The sequence below is a fragment of the Cervus elaphus genome, chromosome 15 (genome assembly GCF_910594005.1).
Source record: "Cervus elaphus chromosome 15, mCerEla1.1, whole genome shotgun sequence".
In the NCBI taxonomy this organism is placed as follows: Eukaryota; Metazoa; Chordata; class Mammalia; order Artiodactyla; family Cervidae; genus Cervus; species Cervus elaphus.
In genome coordinates this window covers 28,218,751-28,239,600 of record NC_057829.1, presented here as the reverse complement: position 1 = coordinate 28,239,600, position 20,850 = coordinate 28,218,751, and the positions used below count along the sequence as shown (strand labels likewise).

Genomic DNA, 20,850 nt, shown 5'->3' with positions numbered 1-20,850 from the left:
AGAATAGGAGGGGAAAAAAGAAATAGAAACCATCCCCAAGGAAATCCAGGCATTGCGCTTACTAGACAAAGACTTTAAATCAGCTATCTTAAATATGCTCAAAGAGCTAAAGAAAACCATAGGAAAGGGACTGTAGGAAATAGGGAGTATTATGTATTAATAAATAGAGAATATTCATAAAGAATTAAAATTATAAAAAGGAATTGAGTAGGAATTATTGAGCTGAGGGCTTCTCTGATGGTGAAGTGGTTAAGAATCCACCTACCAATTCAGGGGACACAAGTTCAGTCCCTGATCTGGGAAGATCCCACATACCATGGGGCACCTAAGCCCGTGCGTCACAACTACTGAGCCTGCGCTCAGTAGAGCCTGTGCTCCACAACAGGAGAAGCCACTGCAATGGAGAGGCCTGTGCCCTGTACCTTAACTAAGAGCAGCCCTTCTTTGCTGCAACTAGAGAAAGCCTGTGCTCAGCAGCAAAGACCCAGTGCAGCCAAATATAGATACAAAATTTTAAAAATTATTGCACTGAGAAGTAGATAAAATGAAAAATTTACTCAAAGAGTCTAATATAGATTTAAGCAGCTAGATTAAAGAATCAGAATCTTGGTGATAGGTCAGTTGATGTCCAGTCTGAGGAGCAGAGCAAGAAGAATGAATACAAATGAATAGAGCCTAAGGTACTTGTGGGACAATATCAAGTGTAACAACATATGCATAATAGGAGTCCCAGAAGGAGAAATTAAGACATTTCTAGATAGTAAAAGCAGAGGAAGTTTGTTGCTAGTAGACATTCCCTATAAGAAATGCTAACTGGAATCCTTTAGGCCGAAATCAAAGTATATTGAATAGTAACCAAAATCATACAAAGAAAATCTTTAAATGATAAAAACCTGTACAGGTATATAGGAAAATAGAAAAGTCAGTATTGTTTTTGGGGTTTTAACTCCTGTTTTGTTCTCTATATGATTTAAAATTTGTAAAACAACAATTACAGATATGTTAATGTTGATTCAAAGTAGATTATTAATTTAAGATGTTAATTGTAATCCTCAGGTTAACCACTAAGAAAATCACTAAAAAATATACAGAAAAGGCAATGAGGAGTGAATAGAAATAGTACACTAAAAAAAAAAAAATCAAACACAAAAGAAGGCAAGATCAGACAAATGAAGGGATTAAAAAAGACATGACATATAGCATACAAATAACAAGATGGAAGAAGCAGGTCCTTCCTTATTAATAGTCAATTTAAATATAAAACAAACTCACCAGTTAAAAGACAGAGATTGACAGGAGATAAAAAATATGATCTACCTATATATTGTCCACAGGAAACTCACTTTAGAAGAATGTTGCGTGCCTGTTCAGTCCCTCAGTTGTGTCTGGCTTTTTGCAACCCATCGACTATAGCCCACCAGGCTCCTCTGTCCTTGGAATTTTCCAGGCAAGAATACTGGAGTGGGTTGCCATTTTGTACTCCAGGGCAGCTTCCCAACCCAGGTATCGAACATGTGTGTGTTGCATCTCCTGCATTGGCAGGCAGAGTTTTTACCAAAGGACATTATGTAAAAAAGCACTTTTATATATAAAAGGGTTAGGTCATCAAGCAGGTGTAACAGTGATAAATATATATGTATACACCCACCAAATTACAGACTCCAAAATATATGAAAGAAATATCGACAGAATTGAAGGGAGAAATGGTTGTACAATAATGGTTAGAGACTTCATAACCCTGTTTCAGTGGTGAAAAGAACATCTAGACAGAAGGTCATTAAAGAAACAGAGGACTTAACTCTATGAACCAACTAAACCTAATAGACATATGTAGAACACTTCACTCAAGAGTATCAGAATACATTTCTTCTCAAGTATACATCAAACATTCTCCAGAATAGACCAGATAGACCATATGTTAGGCTACAAAACAAATCTTAATAAATTAAAAAAAAATAAAAATCATCAACAAACCAGACACACAAGGCTGCTTATCATATGATTGCTTTTTTTAATTTTTATTTTATATTGGCATATTATTTCATTTGTATAAAATATCTAGGTAAATCTAGAGATAGAAAGCAGGTTGTCAATTGCCAGCAGCTGGGTTGGGGGAATGAAAACTGACTCTTAATGGGCACAAGGTGTTTTTTGTTTATTTTTGTTTTGGAGTGATGAAAACATTTGGAATTAGGTACATGTGGTAGTTATATAACACTATGAGTATACTAAATGCCACTAAACCAGGCAGTTTCCTTTGATTGCACTGACTTTTAGATTTTGAATCTTTTGAATTAGTTTTAACACCTTATTTTGTGACATGTGGAAGGAGAGATTAAAGATGATGTGTGTAAGACAGAGAAAAGAATTGCGAGATATATTCCTGGGTTTTATGATGGCAAAATATTTTGTACTGTCAAATTATTTCTAATACCCAGATGAAATCTAATATGTAACAGTAACTTTTATTTAAATAAAAGTGTACTTTGCTTCCAGTGTGACAGTGAAAATTAAGCAACACTTTAGGTAGGTTACTAAAAATTATCTGGTCATTTAAGGAATTTCTCCCCCTTCGGCAATCATTATATATTCTAATTGCTTACATACATTTTGGCATTTAACTTTGTAATTTTGTTTTTTAATTATTGAAAGACCTGTTATATGGACAGAATGACTACTAAATGTCTCGTATGCCAAGCACATTTCTGATTTTGATAAAAAGTCAGAATAATGAATAATTGCTTTTCTTTTAAAATAATAACCATGAGGGAAAATTGTAATATATTAAAATGAGATTCAGGAGAAAATTTGGCTTCATTTTTGTTTGCTCATGAATACAGATTTCCACAAATGTTGATGTAGCAGAAGCAGAATATATATTATTCTAGTGTGGGTTGAAACAAAGAAAAGAATGAGGCTGTTTTTTTGTAGTTTGAATTTCTGTCATCAGATGGTTGGACTTTAGCCAGTAGCTCATATTTCAACTTTGTTTTGTCATAGCTTTCACATATACTGTATCCCAGGATACCTAACAGATCTAAACTTGTAAGTTTTAGTTTTAGAATAGTTCAAAAATAATCACAAAGCATACACAGCCCTAAAGCAGTTTTTAAGTGAGTAGAGTGCTAATGAATTTCAGTAGCACTGATTAAGAATATTTTTGTACTGAATACCAAGAAAGTCTAAAGTAGCCATAGGTAAGCAGGAAGGACATTAAAAGGACTAAAAATATGTAATGTATGACTTGAATGTGTCTCATCTCCTTTCTGTGCAGCCTTAATATCATCAGCATCCCTGTGTACAATGGATAAGACAGTTGCTTGCTGCTTGTAGTAACCAATTTTGCATAGCTAGCCAATGACTTGGAGAAGCAGCAGCATGGATAGTTTTTAAAGTACTTTATAGAAAAACTTGAGCTTTGATCAGAGCAAAGAGGATCTCTGTTTCCTTTCCACCGCATCCCACTGGCTGATCTATTCATCTTGATCTGATTTTATCTACATGAAAGACAAAAGGGATGTGAAAAGAGAAAAGAGAGATCATACTATGAATTACTTGTTCAGGACTCCATATTCTCCTTAGAATAAGAGTCATGCCCTTAGTGATACTCTTACTAGAGCCCTTTTTGATCTTACCTAGAGCACTTTTCGAGAAGGAAATGGCAACCCACTCCAGTATTCTTGCCTGGAAAATCCCATGGATGGAGGAACCTGGTAGGCTATAGTCAGTCTGTGGGGTCGCAAAGAGTCGGACACGACTGAGTGACTTCACTTTCACTTTCAGAGCACTTTTAATCTAAGACGCATAATTTTACCCTCGATTATATTCAGTGGTTTTGGGTCAAGTTGGTTATGTAGGAGGATCCTGAACTCACCTCCTCCCATGGACACTCCAAATCTACAATTGTATAAGGAAGAATAAGAAACTCCAAAACTAGATGAGCCACTCCTGTACTCCTACACATCAGACAAATGAGAAAAAACCCACACCGAAATGAGTAGAAAAGGCTGAGACACAATCTCACCATAAACTCCACTCCTGGCACAGTAACCGGTGGTTGGGAGGGAACTCACAGGTCTGAGCTTCTAACTGAGCAGTGGGAGGTTTAAATCTCACATCTTGCACCCCACCTTTTGAGACCTACACCTGCGAGGTAAGCCCCAGAGTATCCAGATTTGAAAGCCAATGGGACTTGCATCTAAAAGACCCACGAGGCTATAGTGAACTAAAGAACAGTTCTTTTAGTGTTCATGCCTGGCTACCCTGCAGGGTCCAGTGCAAAGGTAGTTGAGTGAAAAGTGCCCAGTCTTTCTGTGAAAGAGGCCTATTTGCTTATCTTAAAGCACTGGCCTGAGAGGTAGACATCTAATTTAACACATATCTAGGAGCCTACTGAAATATTCTCCAAAAACAGAGGCTTGCACTCTCCCTCTGCCTTGTTCCAGGTCTCCAATATCTCCTTGAGAAGAGCTTGTGCACATCTAGTGCCCTGTTCTTTGCAGCAGCTGCCCAAGGGACACCCCTTGATCACCTACCTCTGGTGGGCAGCAGGGTTTATGTTCACAGGTTCCATAGGACTGCAACAAAAGAAAGAAGCCATTCTTAACTGGCTACCACCCTCAGGGCACAGCATGGATATAGCAGACTAAAATACCGCCAGTATTTCTATGAAAGTGGTACCTTTGCTTATCTTGGAACTTTGGCTTGTGGAGAAGGCTTCTGGTTTAATACGCATCCAGAGACCTGCTGAAATACTTTATAAAGATTGTAGAGGCCAGTGGGAGCCATCTTTGCATACCTTTCTGCCTTGCTCTAGGTCACTGGTATCTCCCAGAGTGGGATTTGTGTGCATGTCTAGCATCCTGATTTTGCAGCTTGCACCCAGGACACATACTTTGATCACGTGCCCCTAGTGGCCACTGGGGCTTACATTCTCAGGTCCCATAGGACTGTAACAAATGGAGAAACAGTTGTTAACTGATTAGCCCATCCCAGGGCGCAGCACAGATAACCAGCATGAAATACACCCCAGTCTTTGTGTAACGAGGCTTACTAACTCATCTTCATGGCTGTGGCTGAGGGGAGGCTTCTAATTAAACACACATCTATGGTCTGACTATGAACTTCTTCAGAGACTGAGCAGGCCAGTGGGCATCATTTTTGTGCTCTCCCTGTACCCTGTCCCAGATTGCTGGTATCTGAATAGGGAGCTTGTGTATATGTCTGACTTTCCAGCTTTTGTGACTGCCACCCGGAGGACACATCCTTAATAGCTTGACTCTGGTGACCAGTGGGGCTTGTGGTAGTAGGTAGTCCTACTTTGTGCTACAAAGTAGCAGTTTTTAACTGTCTGTCAAGTCAAGGCTTAGTGTTCAGTTGAGCGACTAAACAACAAGCAAAAACAAAACAAGTAGCATCAAACATATTTAAATGTTTGATGAGGTTTTGATATACTAATTGCACGTATACACTGGTGAAACCATTAGCATAATCAATATAATGAATATATTCATCACCCCCTAGGATGTCTTTGTGCCCATTTGTAATCCTGCCTTCCCACTTTTTCCCAGGCAAGTCCCAGGCAACCACTGATCTTTCCATCTTCCATATCCTTACTGGTTATCTATTTCTGTCTCTGTCAATTATTGAGAGAAGGGAGTTGATCTCTGACTTTATTTGTGAATTTGTCTGTATCTTTCCAGTTCTATCAGTTTTTGCTTCAATGTTTTGAAACTCTCTTACTAGGTACATACACGCTTAGGATTATTCTGTCTTCCTGGTGAATTGACCCTCTTTCATTATGTAACTGACCCTCTTTATCCTTGCTAATAATTCTTTTGTTCTAAAGTCCACATAGTCTGATATTTATGTAGCTACTCTGTCTTTATTTTGATTCACTTTGCATGATACATCTTTTTCCATCATGTTACTTTTAACCTACCTATATGATTATATTTAAAATAGGTTTCTTATGGACCACATGTAGTTGGATCTTGCTTTTTATCCAATATGACAGTTTCTACCTTTTAATTAATGTATTTAGATGATTTATATTTAATGTAATTTTTGATATGTTTATATTAAGGTCTACCATTTTATTGTTTGTTTTCCCCTTTTATGTTACTCTTTTACCTCTTTCCTGCATTCTCTTCAGATTATTTGAAGATTTTTTTTAAAATTTTGTTTATTTATTTATTTTTGGCTATGCTGAGTCCTCCTTGCTGCACAGGCTTTTCTCTAGTTGCAGCGAGCAGGGGCTGCTCTCTAGTTGAGGTGCATGGACTTCTTATTGCAGTGGCCTCCCTCATTGAGGAGCACAGGCTTCAGTAATTGTGGCAGGTGGGCTCAGGTGCTCCTCAGCATGTGGGAGATCCTTCTGGACCACAGATCGAACCTGTGTCTGCTGCATTTAGGCAGATTCTTCATCACTGAGCCACCAGGGAAGCCCTGAAGATTTTTTCATATTTTGTTTCAATTGATTTTGGCAGAGGAATTTAAGTATATTTTGTTGTGTATCTTTAATGGTTGCTACTGGGATTATAATATATCAATACATAGTTAATTTTTCACAGTTTACTAAGAATTTATAGTTTACTGCTTCAAGTGGAGTATTCTCCCCAGTTTATGGTATAGTATTATATGTATTAGGCTTCCCTGGTAGCTCAGCTGGTAAAAGAATCTGCCTGCTGTGCAGGAGACCCCAGTTCAATTCCTGGGTCGGGAATCCCTTCCTGGCAAAGGGATAGGCTACCCACACCAATATTCTTGGGCTTCCCTGCTGGCTCAGACAATAAAGAATCCACCTACAATGCGGGAGATTTGGGTTCGATCCCTGGGTTGGAAGGATCCCCTAGAGGAGGGCATGGCAACCCACTCCAGTATTCTTTCCTGGAGAATCCCCACGGACAGAGGAGCCTGGCAGGCCGTGGTCCATGCAGGAGCTGGATACAACCGAGCAACTAAGCACACATCATATGTGTTATATCTACGTAAGTTGAAAACTCTTCCAGATACTGTTTTAAGGTTTTATTTCGACTGCCAAAATAGTCTGTTATATTTATCTGTAATAGGTATTAGGTATTTCTGTTGTTCTTTATTTATTCCTTAAGTTCCATATTTTCTTCTGGTATCACTTTCTTCACACTTGAAGGATAACGTTTTAAAGCAGTTCTGCTGGTGATGAATTCTCTTGGTTTTCCTTCATTTGAGGACATATTTATTTTGTCTTCATTCTTTTTTTTAAGGTCTTTTTTTTTTCCAAATATTTATTTATTTATTTATGACTGTGCTGGGTCTTTGTTTTTGCCCACAGTCTTTCTCTAGTTGTGGGCAGGCAGGCTCAGGAATTGTTATGCATGGGCTCAGTTGCCCCCAGGCATGTAAGATCTTCCTGGACCAGGGATTGAACCTGTGTCCTTTGCATTATTGCAGGGCAGATTTTTAATCACTGGATCACCCGGGAAGCCCTGTCTTCATTCTTGAAAAATATTTTCACTGAATAAAGAAATCTGGGTTGAAACTCTTTTCTTTCAGCACTTTAAACTGCCTATTTTAAAGATTTTTTTTCTTCGCCTTTGATTTTTAGCAGTTAGATTTTAAGCCAGTTTATCTCTTGTATCTGATGAACTTGAACTATACTTTGTTTTGTTGATTTACATAAGCTGAAAATACAATCGTTTTAATAAAATTTTAGGATAATTTTCTGCATCCATTTTTTAGAATAAATTCTAGTATTAAACTGAAAAATGAATCTCTAAATATTGAAGGATAGCTGGGACTTCTTATGTAAAATTATATAGTTTCCATTTACTTAAGCTCTAATTTTTAGATACCAAAATTATATATGTGATTCAGTTTCATTTACGTCTTTTGACAAAATGAGTAGCTGTCATCTTTAAAACAAACCTGTTATATGTTCACTCAAGAGCGTCAACTGAGACTATTCTTATATGCACATTTACATTATTTTTAGTGCAGATTCAAGATGGGCAACTGCCATAATTTAAAAAGATTGTTAGACTTAAAAAACAATCATTTAATCCTTTTGAGGGTCATCTTTCTCATTAATGAAAAGGAGGAGATAGTGTTTAGGTCACTCTGTTAACATTAAGTGACTGTGAAGTTCTTTGAAGAGAAGTTTGAGATCCACAGAAAACACCCTAGGCACGGCAACATAACATCCAATGTTTTTAAATTAAGACCCAAAGAATGAGGGTGGAGAAATGGACGGGGAGTCATCTGATTACATTTTCAAATGATACATGCTGTATTTTCACCTTTCAGCATACTCTCTCTTCCCCATTGTAATTGAGCCTATTAGAATTTTAAGAGAAGTAGGGAGTAAGGACAGAATGAAATAATTCATCCACATTTCCCATGCTTCACCCCTCAACCATGTTAAGAACTGATCTAATCCAGCCATCTCCTTCATTTGACGGGTAAAGAAATCTAAATATAACAGGATGAACCAATCATGTATCAACTAAGTACTTTATGTCTGTATTTGCTTTTAAATGACAGGAATTCTCAGTACATGCCAGGCTGTCCTTACATGCGCCGTCCTTTTTTTTGGATAGATGCCCATGGTAAAATATGTTCCCAACTATAGTAAAGAGCATTCAATGAAAAACATAAACCCGTTCAAGTTAACTTTTGAATTCTTTTGGATATTATGGTAATAACTTGCAATGTAGCTAGTCTAAATTGAGATGTGCTATAATTGTAAAATACACACTAGATTTAAAAAACTCAGTATATAAATGTAATGTAAAATATCTCAATAAGTTTTCTATTGATTATATGTTGAAATCATGCTATTTTGGATATATTCTGTTCAGTAAAATATATTATTAAAATTAATTTTACCTGTTTCTATTTACTTTCTTAAAGGCGGTTGTTATGAAATATTATGCATGTGGCTCACATGTATTTGTGTTGAACAGTGATGCTGTAATTAGTAAGCATATATTTCCCTTACTTATGAGATATCTGATCCTAGATTGATTTTCATTTCTTTGTAAAGGACTAGGAAGGGCTTTTTTTTTTCTGGGAACTCTGAGGATTTTCCTGTTCTTGGTATTCTGAGATTTCATAAGCATACACTGAATTACAAGTAAGTTTTGTTCATTTTACTTAAATGAGAAATTTTCTGCTAATACTTTCTGAATTATCTCCTACATATTTCTGAATGAGAAAAGGTCTCGTATGACAGAAGACCTTGTATTGAGTCTCTGTTTTTCTATAATTCACTCTTCTATTTTCTCTTTTCTATTCTGTTGTCTTTTTGGCAGTGGTCCAGGGAGATAACTTTTCATAATTTCTTGACAGTATATTAAGAAATACGAGGAAATGGGCAATCACAGTTTTGTTGTTCAGTCGCTAAGTTGTGTTAACTCTTGCAGCCCCATAGAATGCAGCATCACAGTCTTCCCTGTCCTTCACCATCACCCAGAGTTTGCTCATATTCATGTCCATTGAGCCAGTGCTGCCATCCAACCATATCATCGTCTGTATTCCCTGGTTCTCCTGCCTTCAATCTCTCCCAGCATCAGGGTCTTTTCCAATGAGTCAGCTCTTCGCTTCAGGTGGACAAAGTATTGTAGCTTCAGTTTCAGTATCAGTCCTTCCAACGAATATTCAGGACTGATTTCCTTTAGGATTGACTGACTTAATTCCTTGCAGTCCCAAGGGACTCTCAAGAGCCTTCTCTAACACCATAGTTCGAAAGCATCAATTCTTTGGCACTCAGCCTTCTTTATGGTCCAACTCTCACATCCATACATGACTATTGGAAAAACCATAGCTTTGACTAGACAGACCTTTGACAGCAAAGTAATGTCTCTTCTTTTTAATACACTGTCTAGGTTTGTCATAGCTTTTTTTCCAAGGAGCAAGCGTCTTTTGGATTTCATGGCTGCAGTCACCATTCTCAGTGATTTTGGAGCCCAAGAAAATAAAGTCTGTCACTGTTTCCCTTGTTTCCTCATCTATTTGCCATGAAGTGATGGGACTGGAAGCCATGATCTTCAATTTTTGAATGTTGAATTTTAACCCAGCTTTTTAACTTTCCTCTTTCACCTTCATCAAGGGACTGTAGTTCCTCTTTGCTTTCTGCCACGAGTGGTGTCATCTGCATATCTGAGGTTATTGATATTTCTCCCAGCAATCTTAATTCCAGCTTGTGCTTCATTCCCCCAACCATTTCGCATGATGTTCTGTTCTCTGCATATAAGTTAAATACTCAGGGTGACAATATACAGCCTTGGTGGACTCCTTTCCCAGTTTTGAATCAATCAGTTGTTCCATGTCCTGTTTTAACTGTTGCTTCTTGCGCTGCATACAGGTTTCTCAGGAAGCAGGTAAGGTGGTCTGGTATTCCCATTTCTTGAAGAATTTTCTTCAGGTTGTTGTAGTCCACACTGTCAAAGGCTTTAGCATAGTCAATGAAGCAGAAGTAGATGTTTTTCTGAATTTTCTTGCTTTTTCAATGATCCAGTGGATGTTGGCAATTTGATCTCTGGTTCCTCTGCCTTTTCTAAATCCAGCTTATACATCTGGAAGTTCTCAGTTCATATACTGTTGAAGCCTAGGTTGAAGGATTTTGAGCATGACCTTGCTAACATGTGAAATGAATGCAGTGGTGTGGTAGTTTGAATATATTCTTTGGCATTGCCTTTTTTTGGAATTGGAATGAAAACTGATCTTCTCCAGTCCTGTGGTCACTGCTGAGTTTTCCAAATTTGCTGGCATACTGAGGGCAGCACTTTCACAGCATCATCTTCTAGGCTTTGAAATAGTTCAGCTGGAATTCCGTTACTTCCGCTAGCTTTGTTCGTAGTGATGCAATTAAGGCCCACTTGACTTCGCACTCCAGTATGGCTGGCTCTAGGTGAGTAATCACACCATCGTGGTTATCAGGGTCATGAAGATCTTTTCTATATAGCTCTTCTGTGTATTCTTGCCACCTCTTCTTAATTTTTTCGGCTTCTGTTAGGTTCATACTGTTTCTGTCCTTTATTGTGCCCATCTCTTCATGAAATGTTCCATTGGTATCTCTAATTTTCTTGAAGAGATGTCTATTCTTTCCCATTCTATTGTTTCCGTCTATTTCTTTGCACTGTTCACTTAGGAAAGCTTTCTTATCTCTTCTTGCTAGTTTTAATTGTCTACAACTCTTTCTTGTTCTCTATTTTTTTTATCATAGAGGCATGTTCTGCCTTTATAACTGATATTTTCTTGAGTACATGTGAAGTTTCAAATTAGATTTGTTTTTAAATTTTCTTTTTTTCTGACTTATTTCCTTCTTTTGCAGTCAGTAGTTCATTTTATTATGGATAGGCTTCTAGAAGGTGAAGCACATTTTAGATGAGCGTGTGTAACCAAATGTATAGAAGCAGAAATGCAAAAAGCTTCCTTTGGGAGCAGTGATATTCTGATCATTGTATTACTGTAAGCATAATGAAATAAGGGCCTGAACTGGCATGAAGAAAGTGAGAACTGAAAGAAAACAACTGAGTAGTTATGCCAGAAAAATAAGTATAATTGGGAACTGATTTCTCCACTCTAAAAATTCCCACAGCATCCTCTTACTGAATTCATTGTATCTTTCCTTGCAATATTATTGCTTATGTCTTTCTTACAAAATTGTGACTCTTCAAGGCAAGGATTGTATCTTACTCATTCAGTTTTGAGTTGTTGTTGTTGTTTTTAAGTATTTAGTGATCAAGCACTATTCCAAATACTAGGATAACACAATCATCAAAAACAGAAAATCCCAGCCCTCAAGAACACTTAATATATTTCCTTTTATCTTTCTTGGTGCTTAGTATTTCACAATGCTAGGAATTCCCAAGGCTAAATTTATAGTTTAGCCCACCTTTAAAAGGGCATCTGGTCCCATCACTTCATGGGAAATAGATGGGGAAACAATGGAAACAGTGTCAGACTTTATTTTTTTGGGCTCCAAAATCACTGCAGATGGTGATTGCAGCCATGAAATTAAAAGACACTTACTCCTTGGAAGGAAAGTTATGACCAACCTAGATAGCATATTAAAAAGCAGAGACACTACTTTGCCAACAAAGGTCCATCTAGTCAAGGCTATGGTTTTTCCAGTGGTCATGTATGGATGTGAGAGTTGGACTGTGAAGAAAGCTGAGCACCCAAGAATTAATGCTTTTGGACTGTGGTGTTGGAGAAGACTCTTGAGAGTCCCTTGGACTGCAAGGAAATCCAACCAGTCCATCCTAAAGGAGATCAGTCCTGGGTGTTCATTGGAAGGACTGATGCTGAAGCTGAAACTCCAATACTTTAGCCACCTCATGTGAGGAGTTGATTCATTGGAAACAACCCTGATGCTGGGAGGGATTGGGGGCAGGAGGAGAAGGGGACGACAGAGGATGAGATGGCTGGATGGCATCACCGACTCAATGGACATGAGTTTGAGTAAACTCCGGGAGTTGGTGATGGACAGGGAGGCCTGGTATGCTGCGATTCACTGGGTCGCAAAGAGTCGGACTCGATTGAGCAACTGAACTGACTAACTGAACTGAACTAAAAGGTCATATTAAGATGGCCGATTTGAATTTGTTTAGGTGTGTTGCAAAATGTCCCCTGGTATTAAACTCATCTCTCTTTATACAAAAAATGATTATGCTTTCAGATAAAACTAATATCCCCTCACCTTAGTTAGAGGTAATATATCATTTTGATGTAATGAAAAAGTATCATCCTGGGAAGCGTCCAGGGTTCTAGTTTGGCTTTACTGTTGAATAGGTTTGCACATGAATAGGTCTGCAGATGAACCCTTTTTATCTGTAAGAGTTTCATATTCTCATATATAAAATAAAGGATTGGTATTTTTTAGTTCCAACACTTTGAGTCTGAAAGTGGGACAGATTTTTCATTTCTGTTCAAATAATGCTGTGGCTAAACCATCTGAATGGGATTGGAAACAAAACTGAGAGCTAGTATTTCATGTATTTCACCCGAGTTTTAATCAATGACTAAGCATTATTTTTTTCTGTTTTACAGACTTGGGTCTGGATCAATATACAATAAAACGCTTTGATGGAAAGGTGAGTGAACTATGACACAACATGTATATCCTGTTGTTTATTAAAGTTCCTCTAAAGTTATTTGTGAGAAATTTCTGAATACCTGTTTATCTTATTGAAAAAGTTTGGTGCTTACTTTGGCATAAGTGCCTTCAAATGGTTCTACAGAAAAAATCAAGCACAAGGTTCTTCTGTGTTTTTGCATATAAAGTAATATTGCTGGGTTGTCTGCTGTGTATAATGAGGGCTAATTGAGTGTGTTTTGACATTTGAATTTTAATTTAGAAGCCATTATAAAGGTTAACAACTCCCCAATATTATATTTATGGTTCTTATAAAAACACCTATTTGATTTGACTTTCCTTACACTTTGATAGTATATAATCATAACCCAAACAAGAAAATTGCAGAAGTCCTTATTAGTAGTTTTAAAACAATTAGAAGAGCACCCCAATATGCATAAAAAAAATTTACATTATACTTACTTTCAATTTATTTTATGCCTGAATAAATCATATAATAAATCATTAAGTATAGAAAATGAAACTTTCAATTTTATTATCTCAAAACAGTCAGTTAAACATGTTTTTCCCTTTCAGGCTGAATTCTCCAAAAAGAAAAAGAAAATATTACACAGAGTCAGAGAGAAAAGTAAAAGCTCTATTTTAAAGAGAAGGAAGAAAGCACAGCAGGAAGATCGAGCCAGGGATGGCTTTACAAAGCTTAACAAGAAGGAAGTCAGAAGGAAAATCATGAAGTGGCTGGAAAAGGCAGGATTACAAACTAGGCTCTAGATGGGTAGAAGTCAGGGTTAACAGAAGCTGATGTTGCAGGAATGTGTCAATCCTGCATCCTTATGTAAAACTACATGTATTGGTAAGGTGAAGATATAAGTGCTCAGATTCTTGCACAAGTGGAAAGAATGAGTGGCTGCTTTAAAAGTTGAGAGAGCTCAGCCAAGGCTTCCAGCCTAAAATTTACTTTTTCTCTTCAGGTGGCACATTGCCTCCATCTGTGGATATCCTCTTTTTAAAATCACATGTTCTAAAAGAATGATAAAAAAGAAAGGGCATTTAGATGCTAGGAGACCCAGATTCAGAGTTCTAGGTTTGCTTTGGGCCAACCCCATCTTCTTTCTGATCCTTGGTGTCTCTACTGTCCATATAAAGGGTTACTGCAGACACTGGTGTCAGGGTCTGATTTCAGAGTCTCTGGAAGGTGAGGCCCCTGTCTATCTATCTTTTTTTTTTTTTTTTTTCTGTCTATCTATCTTTATGTCACTCAGAGTCCAGAGTATGCTTGGCACATAGGAAGCAACCAATAAAATGTTTGACTGACCTGGGAAATAAATCAACTAGTCAATTGCATATTCCTTGGAGGTATAACTCAGATGTCACTAATATCTTACAACAAAATCAATTTTATAGATCACTTGTTGGGTTTTTTTTTTGGCTACTGAAGGAATCCAGAGTAACACGAGAATTCAGTCCTTTTTTGTAAACCTGAAAACATGTAAAGAAGTTGGATATATGTGCAAGTACAACAGCGACTTTACATGTTAAAAGGGGAATTTCCATTCCTAGAGATTTCCCAAATATAGAACCTCTAATAGTAACTCATGTTTTATATATGCTCTTTACTTTTTCCTGTTTTGGCCAGTACTTGTCAACTTGATGCTAGTAATTTGCAACTTTTAGGTTGACTGATGAGCTCCACTTTTGTTTCAATTGATTTAAATTTATGACCTCTACATTTCTTATCATTTGTGTTGTTTGCATTTTTTTTCAGTTTCCACTCATCTTTATAAAATAGCAAGAGTAAAATGCAGTAAAAATATAAAGTATTTGAGTTTCCTGAGCCATACAGCAGATTCATGTTGAGGTTTGACAGAAAACAGCAAACTTCTGTAAAGCAATTATCCTTCAATAAAAGACAAATAAATTTTAAAAATAATTTAAAGTATTTGTGTACTCCTCTTGCTGTGTAGGCAGAAATGGCAGTGCTTCTATGTTTGGAAGGCAGTCTTAACAGATTATAGTTGAGAATGTTTATGCACTGAAGCACAAAATCTGAAATCAGAGTAGGAAAGGCAAGATTTAAGGATATCAATGTTATAATGTTTGAAAATATGATTTATATGAAAGTCAGGTGTATAAAAGTTGACTTCATCCAGGGGAACAGATTCTGAAAGACAATAAAAGAATGGGATGCTGACATAAGGAGATATAAAATTGAGCCAGTGACCCTCAGCCAGCTAGCCTGTTCCCCAGAAAAAGTGCACAAATTCCCCTTTCATCCACATAATGATATGCATGTTTAATTCCTTTGCTAGTTTCTTCATTTAAGTCCTGTATTCTATCAAATATATTATTAAGGTTTTATTTTAAGGAGTGAAGGTTGTGCTTCCTAAATGGGATACTTAAATTTAGTTCATGTCTAGTTTATGTCTTTATGAATTGTCTTTGTTTCATATGAAGTCTAACAAAGTAGTTTCTATACTGTTTTTAAATCTTAAATAATGAAGAGTGCAAATTTCATTCAGTGCTTAATTAGTAGTTTTTTCAGGGATTTTTGCAGTGTATGAAGTTCTTCTCTCAATAATTATAAGAGTCAATGCTTCTTCAAGTGTTGATCTTAATTCTTTTCCTTTGGATCTTCGTGACTCTTGTTCTCCCAATCAGAAAATCTCAGTTGTTGAGTAGCAGTTTCCAGAGTGCATAACTCCTAAGATAATTTCCTGTTGAAAAAACAGATGTATGTGGTAATTATAGTAAATTTCATGCATGATGGTTAGAAACTTAGTAGAAGTTACTACTAAGAAAACACTTGAGGAGTTTCCTTTCAAACTTATTTTGATTTTTTTTTCGAACTTATTTTGATTTTTAAACAGATAATTTTCTTTCTCCCTCTCTCCTTTTTTTAACTTGAAAGATGAACTAGTTATAAATTGCTTAGAGAAATATTTGTTCTCATCCTCTTTATTTCTCAGTTGTTTTAACATTCAGCACACCATTTAGTTAAGTCTGTCATTTGACCACTTAGAAACTGTCTGATTTTATTGCCTTCTTGTTGAATTGTGCTTCCGTGTTTTTGGTCAAGAAGAGCAAGAAGAAATGTAGAAGTAGCATCATTTTCCTGGAGTGTTTTCTCATTTGTACTTGAATTTCATACAGACTCCAGCAAAGTAGAAAAGAAGGGCCCGATGATATTGACAAGTAATTGCAGTTATCCCTTACTTCTCATCTTTTCTTCTTTTTGACTAAAAAATTTTCAAGAAGTAAATGAAACATTGCTGTTTCAACTGGTAGTTGGTGACATTGAGTTTGATTAAGCAGCTTTTGAATTTTGGGGGGAAGATCTTTTTTCCAGAGCTCATCACTACCTTATGTTAATGTATGCTAAGGATGCTTAGCGTACCCTTACTCTAAGGATGATTAGCAATTTCCTTTGTAGAAAAGTCATGCAATACATTATTATTGGAACTTGCAGCATTTATGCATTTCAAAAGTATCTGCTAACACAGGCCTTGCATAAAGAAACTACAGTCAACGGCCTTTTGTTTTAAGAATATATTTTGTAGGGATTTCCCTGGTGGCGCAGTGGGTAAGAATCCACCTGCCAGTTCTGGGGACACAGGTTCATTCCCTGATCTGGGAGGATCCCATATGCCTCGGAGCAGCTAGGCGGGTGCTCCACAATAAGACAAGCCACAACAAGAGGCAGGTGCACCACAATTAGGGAGCAGCCCCTGCTCACTGCAACTAGAGAAAGCCTGCACAAAGCAACAAACACCCAGCACAGCCAAAAAAGAAAAGAATAAAGAAATAATTTTTTAAAAGAATATATTTTGTAGGTAAATGATATTTTAAAAAATATTCAGACTATTTAAAAACCTCAACACTTAAAGAGTTCAGATTTTCTATTTGAGGATATTTGAAAATCATTATAATTAGAGTGTTGGCACTAGTATACAGATGGTAACACAAAATATGGTCTGGCTTTTCTTTTAGTGAAATATATCATAGATTTTTTAAAAAATGCATTCTTTCCCCACAGTGTCTATACATTCTTGTTATGATTTGTTAATGCCATTATTTCATGAATTATTTCTTTAATGAAAGCTGTACTTTTTCCTGAGTTTAACTTTTTATCATCCAATAATTGGTCTATAAGACAAAGCACCCTTCTAAATAGAGCCTTTATTTTACATAGTTGTCAAATATTTGTTTATGTAATTGCTGTCCTGAAACCCTTCATTTTCCTGTTCCTCTTACTTCTCCTTTTTTCCTTAGCATAGCACAAGTTAGAAATTATGTTTTGTATTTTCTGTTCTCACTGTCTGTAATAGACAATTTTCTTTATATCAAACCCTACCATGAGTTTTTTTGGGGTTTTTTTCCAAGTTACAGTAGAAAACTGCATTGTCTAGGTAAAATTATTTCTTCAAAGAACAGCAGTATTCCAGAGCGTTGAAGTAGTCAAAGTTCATGCTCTCTTTGAAGTAGTTAATGCTCTATTTTAAGTAATGATGAATTGCCCATTGAAACTAGTCATCCATCATTATCATTCCAAAATATATTTCTTTTTTAGAAAATAGATTTTTTTACTCTTTCTTTTCTATCAAGTTTCCTTTTCCCCTAACCTCTCCCTGAACTTTTCAAAAATCATGCCTCTGGAATGAGTCTTTTCAGTATTTGTAATTACAGTCCCCTTAGAATCTCTCCTAATTTGGAGAAAGAATTAACATGTGTTTTATTGCCATCTCCTTTATGATGCTGACAAGAATATTTGTTTACATGGAAAAAACATTTTAAATCAAATTGAAACATTTTCCACATTGAGGTGAAAGAGAGGAAAGTACAAAGTCTAGAAAAGAAAATACCAGTTACAGTGTTTATAATAAAAAAGATGATTTGCAAGAAAAAAAAAGATAGGACTGTAGTTAAAAGTCAAAGCTTTAATATAACCAAATGCTTTTAATTACTTATGTAGGTAAAAGTTCTTTTTAAAAATATTGTTAAAGTTTAAAATTCCATTCCTTTTAGGGAAAAGTCTTGTTTCCCCAAGTGGAGCGTGGGCACATTTTTTTTTCTGTACTGTAATGGTCTGAATGCTTTGAGTTGTGATTATTCATATCACAGATAAAATATGAGTCTGCCAATAAGGTCAAGTATAGTATTACTCCTTGATGCATATAGTAAGTTATGTAAGAGATTTCCTATCTTATAAGAGTAAAGTGTATGGCAGATCAACGATGATAGTTAGAAAGGGGACTGAAATTGTCATGGTATAGAATTTGGTGGTCCCCTGGAGAAGGAAATGGCAAACCACTTCAGTATTGTCTTGAGAACCCTGTGAACAGTATGAAAAGGCAAAAAGATAGGACACTGAAAGATGAACTCCCCAGGTCGGTAGGTGCCCAGTATGCTACTGAAGATCGGTGGAGAAATAACTCCAGAAAGAATGAAGAGATGGAGCCAAAGCAAAAACAACACTCAGTTGTAGATGTGACTGGTGATGGAAGTAAACTACAATGCTGTAAAGATCAGTGTTGCATAGGAACCTGCAATGTTAGGTCCATGAATCAAGGCAAATTGGAAGTGGTCAAACAGGAGATAGCAAGAGTAAACATCGATATTTTAGGAATCAGTGAAGTAAAATGGACTGGAATGGGTGAATTTCACTCAGATGACCATTATATCTACTACCGTGGGCAAGAATCCCCTAGAAGAAATGGAGTAGCCATCATAGTCAATAAAAGAGTCTGAAATGCAGTTCTTGGATGCAGTCTCCAAAGCGACAGAATGATCTCTGTTCATTTCCAAGGCAAACCATTCATTGTCACAGTAATCCAAGTCTGTGCCTCAACCAGTAATGCTGAAGAAGCTGAAGTTGAAAGGTTCTATGCAGACCTATAAGACCTTCTAGAACTAACACCCAAGAAAGATGTCCTTTTCATTATAGGGGACGGGAATGCAAAAGTAGCAAGTCAAGAGATACCTGGAGTACCAGGCAAATTTGGCCTTGGAGTACAAAACGAAGCAGGGCAACGGCTAACAGAGTTTTGCCAAGAGAATGCACTGGTCATAGCAAACACCCTCTTCCAACAACACAAGGGAAGATTCTATACATGGACATCACCAGACGGTCAATACCAAAATCAGATTGATTATATTCTTTGCAGCCAAAGATGGAGAAGCTGTCTAGAGTCAGCAAAAACAAGACCGGGAACTGACTGTGGCTCAAATTATGAACTCCTTTTTGCCAAATTCTGACATAAATTGAAGAAAGTAGGGAAAACCACTAGACCATTCAGGTGTGACCTAAATCAAATCCCTTATGATTACACAGTGGAAGTGGCAAACAGATTCAAGGGATTAGATCTGATAATCCCTTCAGAAGAAGGGATTATGGAAAGAACTATGAAGAACTGGAAGAACTATGGAAAGTAGTTTGTGACATTGTATGGGAGGTAGTGATCAACACCATCCCCAAGAAAAAGAAATCCAAAAAGGCAAAATGGTTGTCTGAGGAGGCCTTACAAATAGCTATGAAAAGAAGAGAAGTGAAAGGCAAAGGAGAAAAGGAAAGATATACCCATTTTAATGCAGAGTTCCAAAGAACAGCAGGAGAGATAAGAAAGCCTTCCTCAGTGATCAATGCAAAGAAATAGAGGAAAACAACAGAATGGGAAAGACTAGCGATCTCTTCAAGAAAATTATAGATACCAAGGGAACATTTCATGCAAAAAGATGGGCACAATAAAGGAGTGAAATGGTATGGACCTAGCAGAAGCTGAAGATATTATGAAGAGATGGCAAGAATACACAGAAGAACTATACAGAAAAGATCTTCATGACCCTGATAATCACGATGGTGTGATCAGTCACCTAGAGCCAGACATACTGGAATGCGAAGTCAAGTGGGCCTTAGGAAGCATCACTACGAAAAAAGCTAGTGGAGGAGATGGAATTCCAGTTGAGCTATTTCAAATCCTAGAAGATGATGCTGTGAAAGTGCTGCACTCAGTTTGCCAGGAAATTTGGAAAATTCAGCAGTAGCCACAGAACTGAAAAAGGTCAGTTTTCATTCCAATCCCAAAGAAGGGCAATGCCAAAGAATGTTCAAACTACCACACAATTGCGTCGTCTCACACACTAGCAAAGTAATGCTCAAAGTTCTCCAAGCCAGGCTTCAATAGTATGTGAACTGTGAACTTTCAGATGTTCAAGCTGATTTTAGAAAAGGCAGAGGAACCAGAGATCAAATTACTGACATCTGTTGGATCGTTGAAAAAGCGAAAGAGTTCCAGAAAATCATCTACTTCAGCGTATTAAAAAGCAGAGACATTCATTACTTTGCCAACAAAGGTCACTGTAGTCAAAGCTATGGTTTTTCCAGTAGTCGTGTATGGGTGTAAGAGTTGGACTTTAAAGAAAGCTGAGCGACAAATAATTGATGCTTTTGAACTGTGGTGTTGGAGAAGACTCTTGAAAGTCCCTTGGACTGCAAGGAGATCCAACCAGTCCATCCTAAAGGAAATCAGTCCTGAATATTCATTGGAAGGACTGATGCTGAAGCTGAAACTCCAATACTTTGTCCACCTGATGCAAAGAACTGACTCATTTGAAAAGACCCTGATGCTGGAAAAGATTGAAGGCAGGAGGAGAAGGGGACAAGAGAAGATGAGATGGCTGGATGGCATCATTGACTCAATGAACATGAGTTTGAGTAAACTCTTGGAGTTGGCAGTAGACAGAGAGGCCTGTTGTGCTGCAGTCCATGGGATTGCAAG

General features: G+C 37.0%; 1 protein-coding gene across 5 annotated transcripts in view; it reads left to right on the top strand.

Moving 5' to 3' along the window:
• The window catches only part of MICU1 (mitochondrial calcium uptake 1), a 214,504-nt gene that overhangs the window by 42,047 nt on the left and 151,607 nt on the right, over positions 1-20,850 (top strand). For all 5 annotated transcript variants that reach the window (XM_043926758.1, XM_043926757.1, XM_043926756.1 and 2 more), the window contains exon 5: positions 13,033-13,076. In XM_043926758.1, coding sequence (XP_043782693.1) covers positions 13,033-13,076 — 44 coding nt within the window. The remainder of the gene's footprint in view (positions 1-13,032; positions 13,077-20,850) is intronic.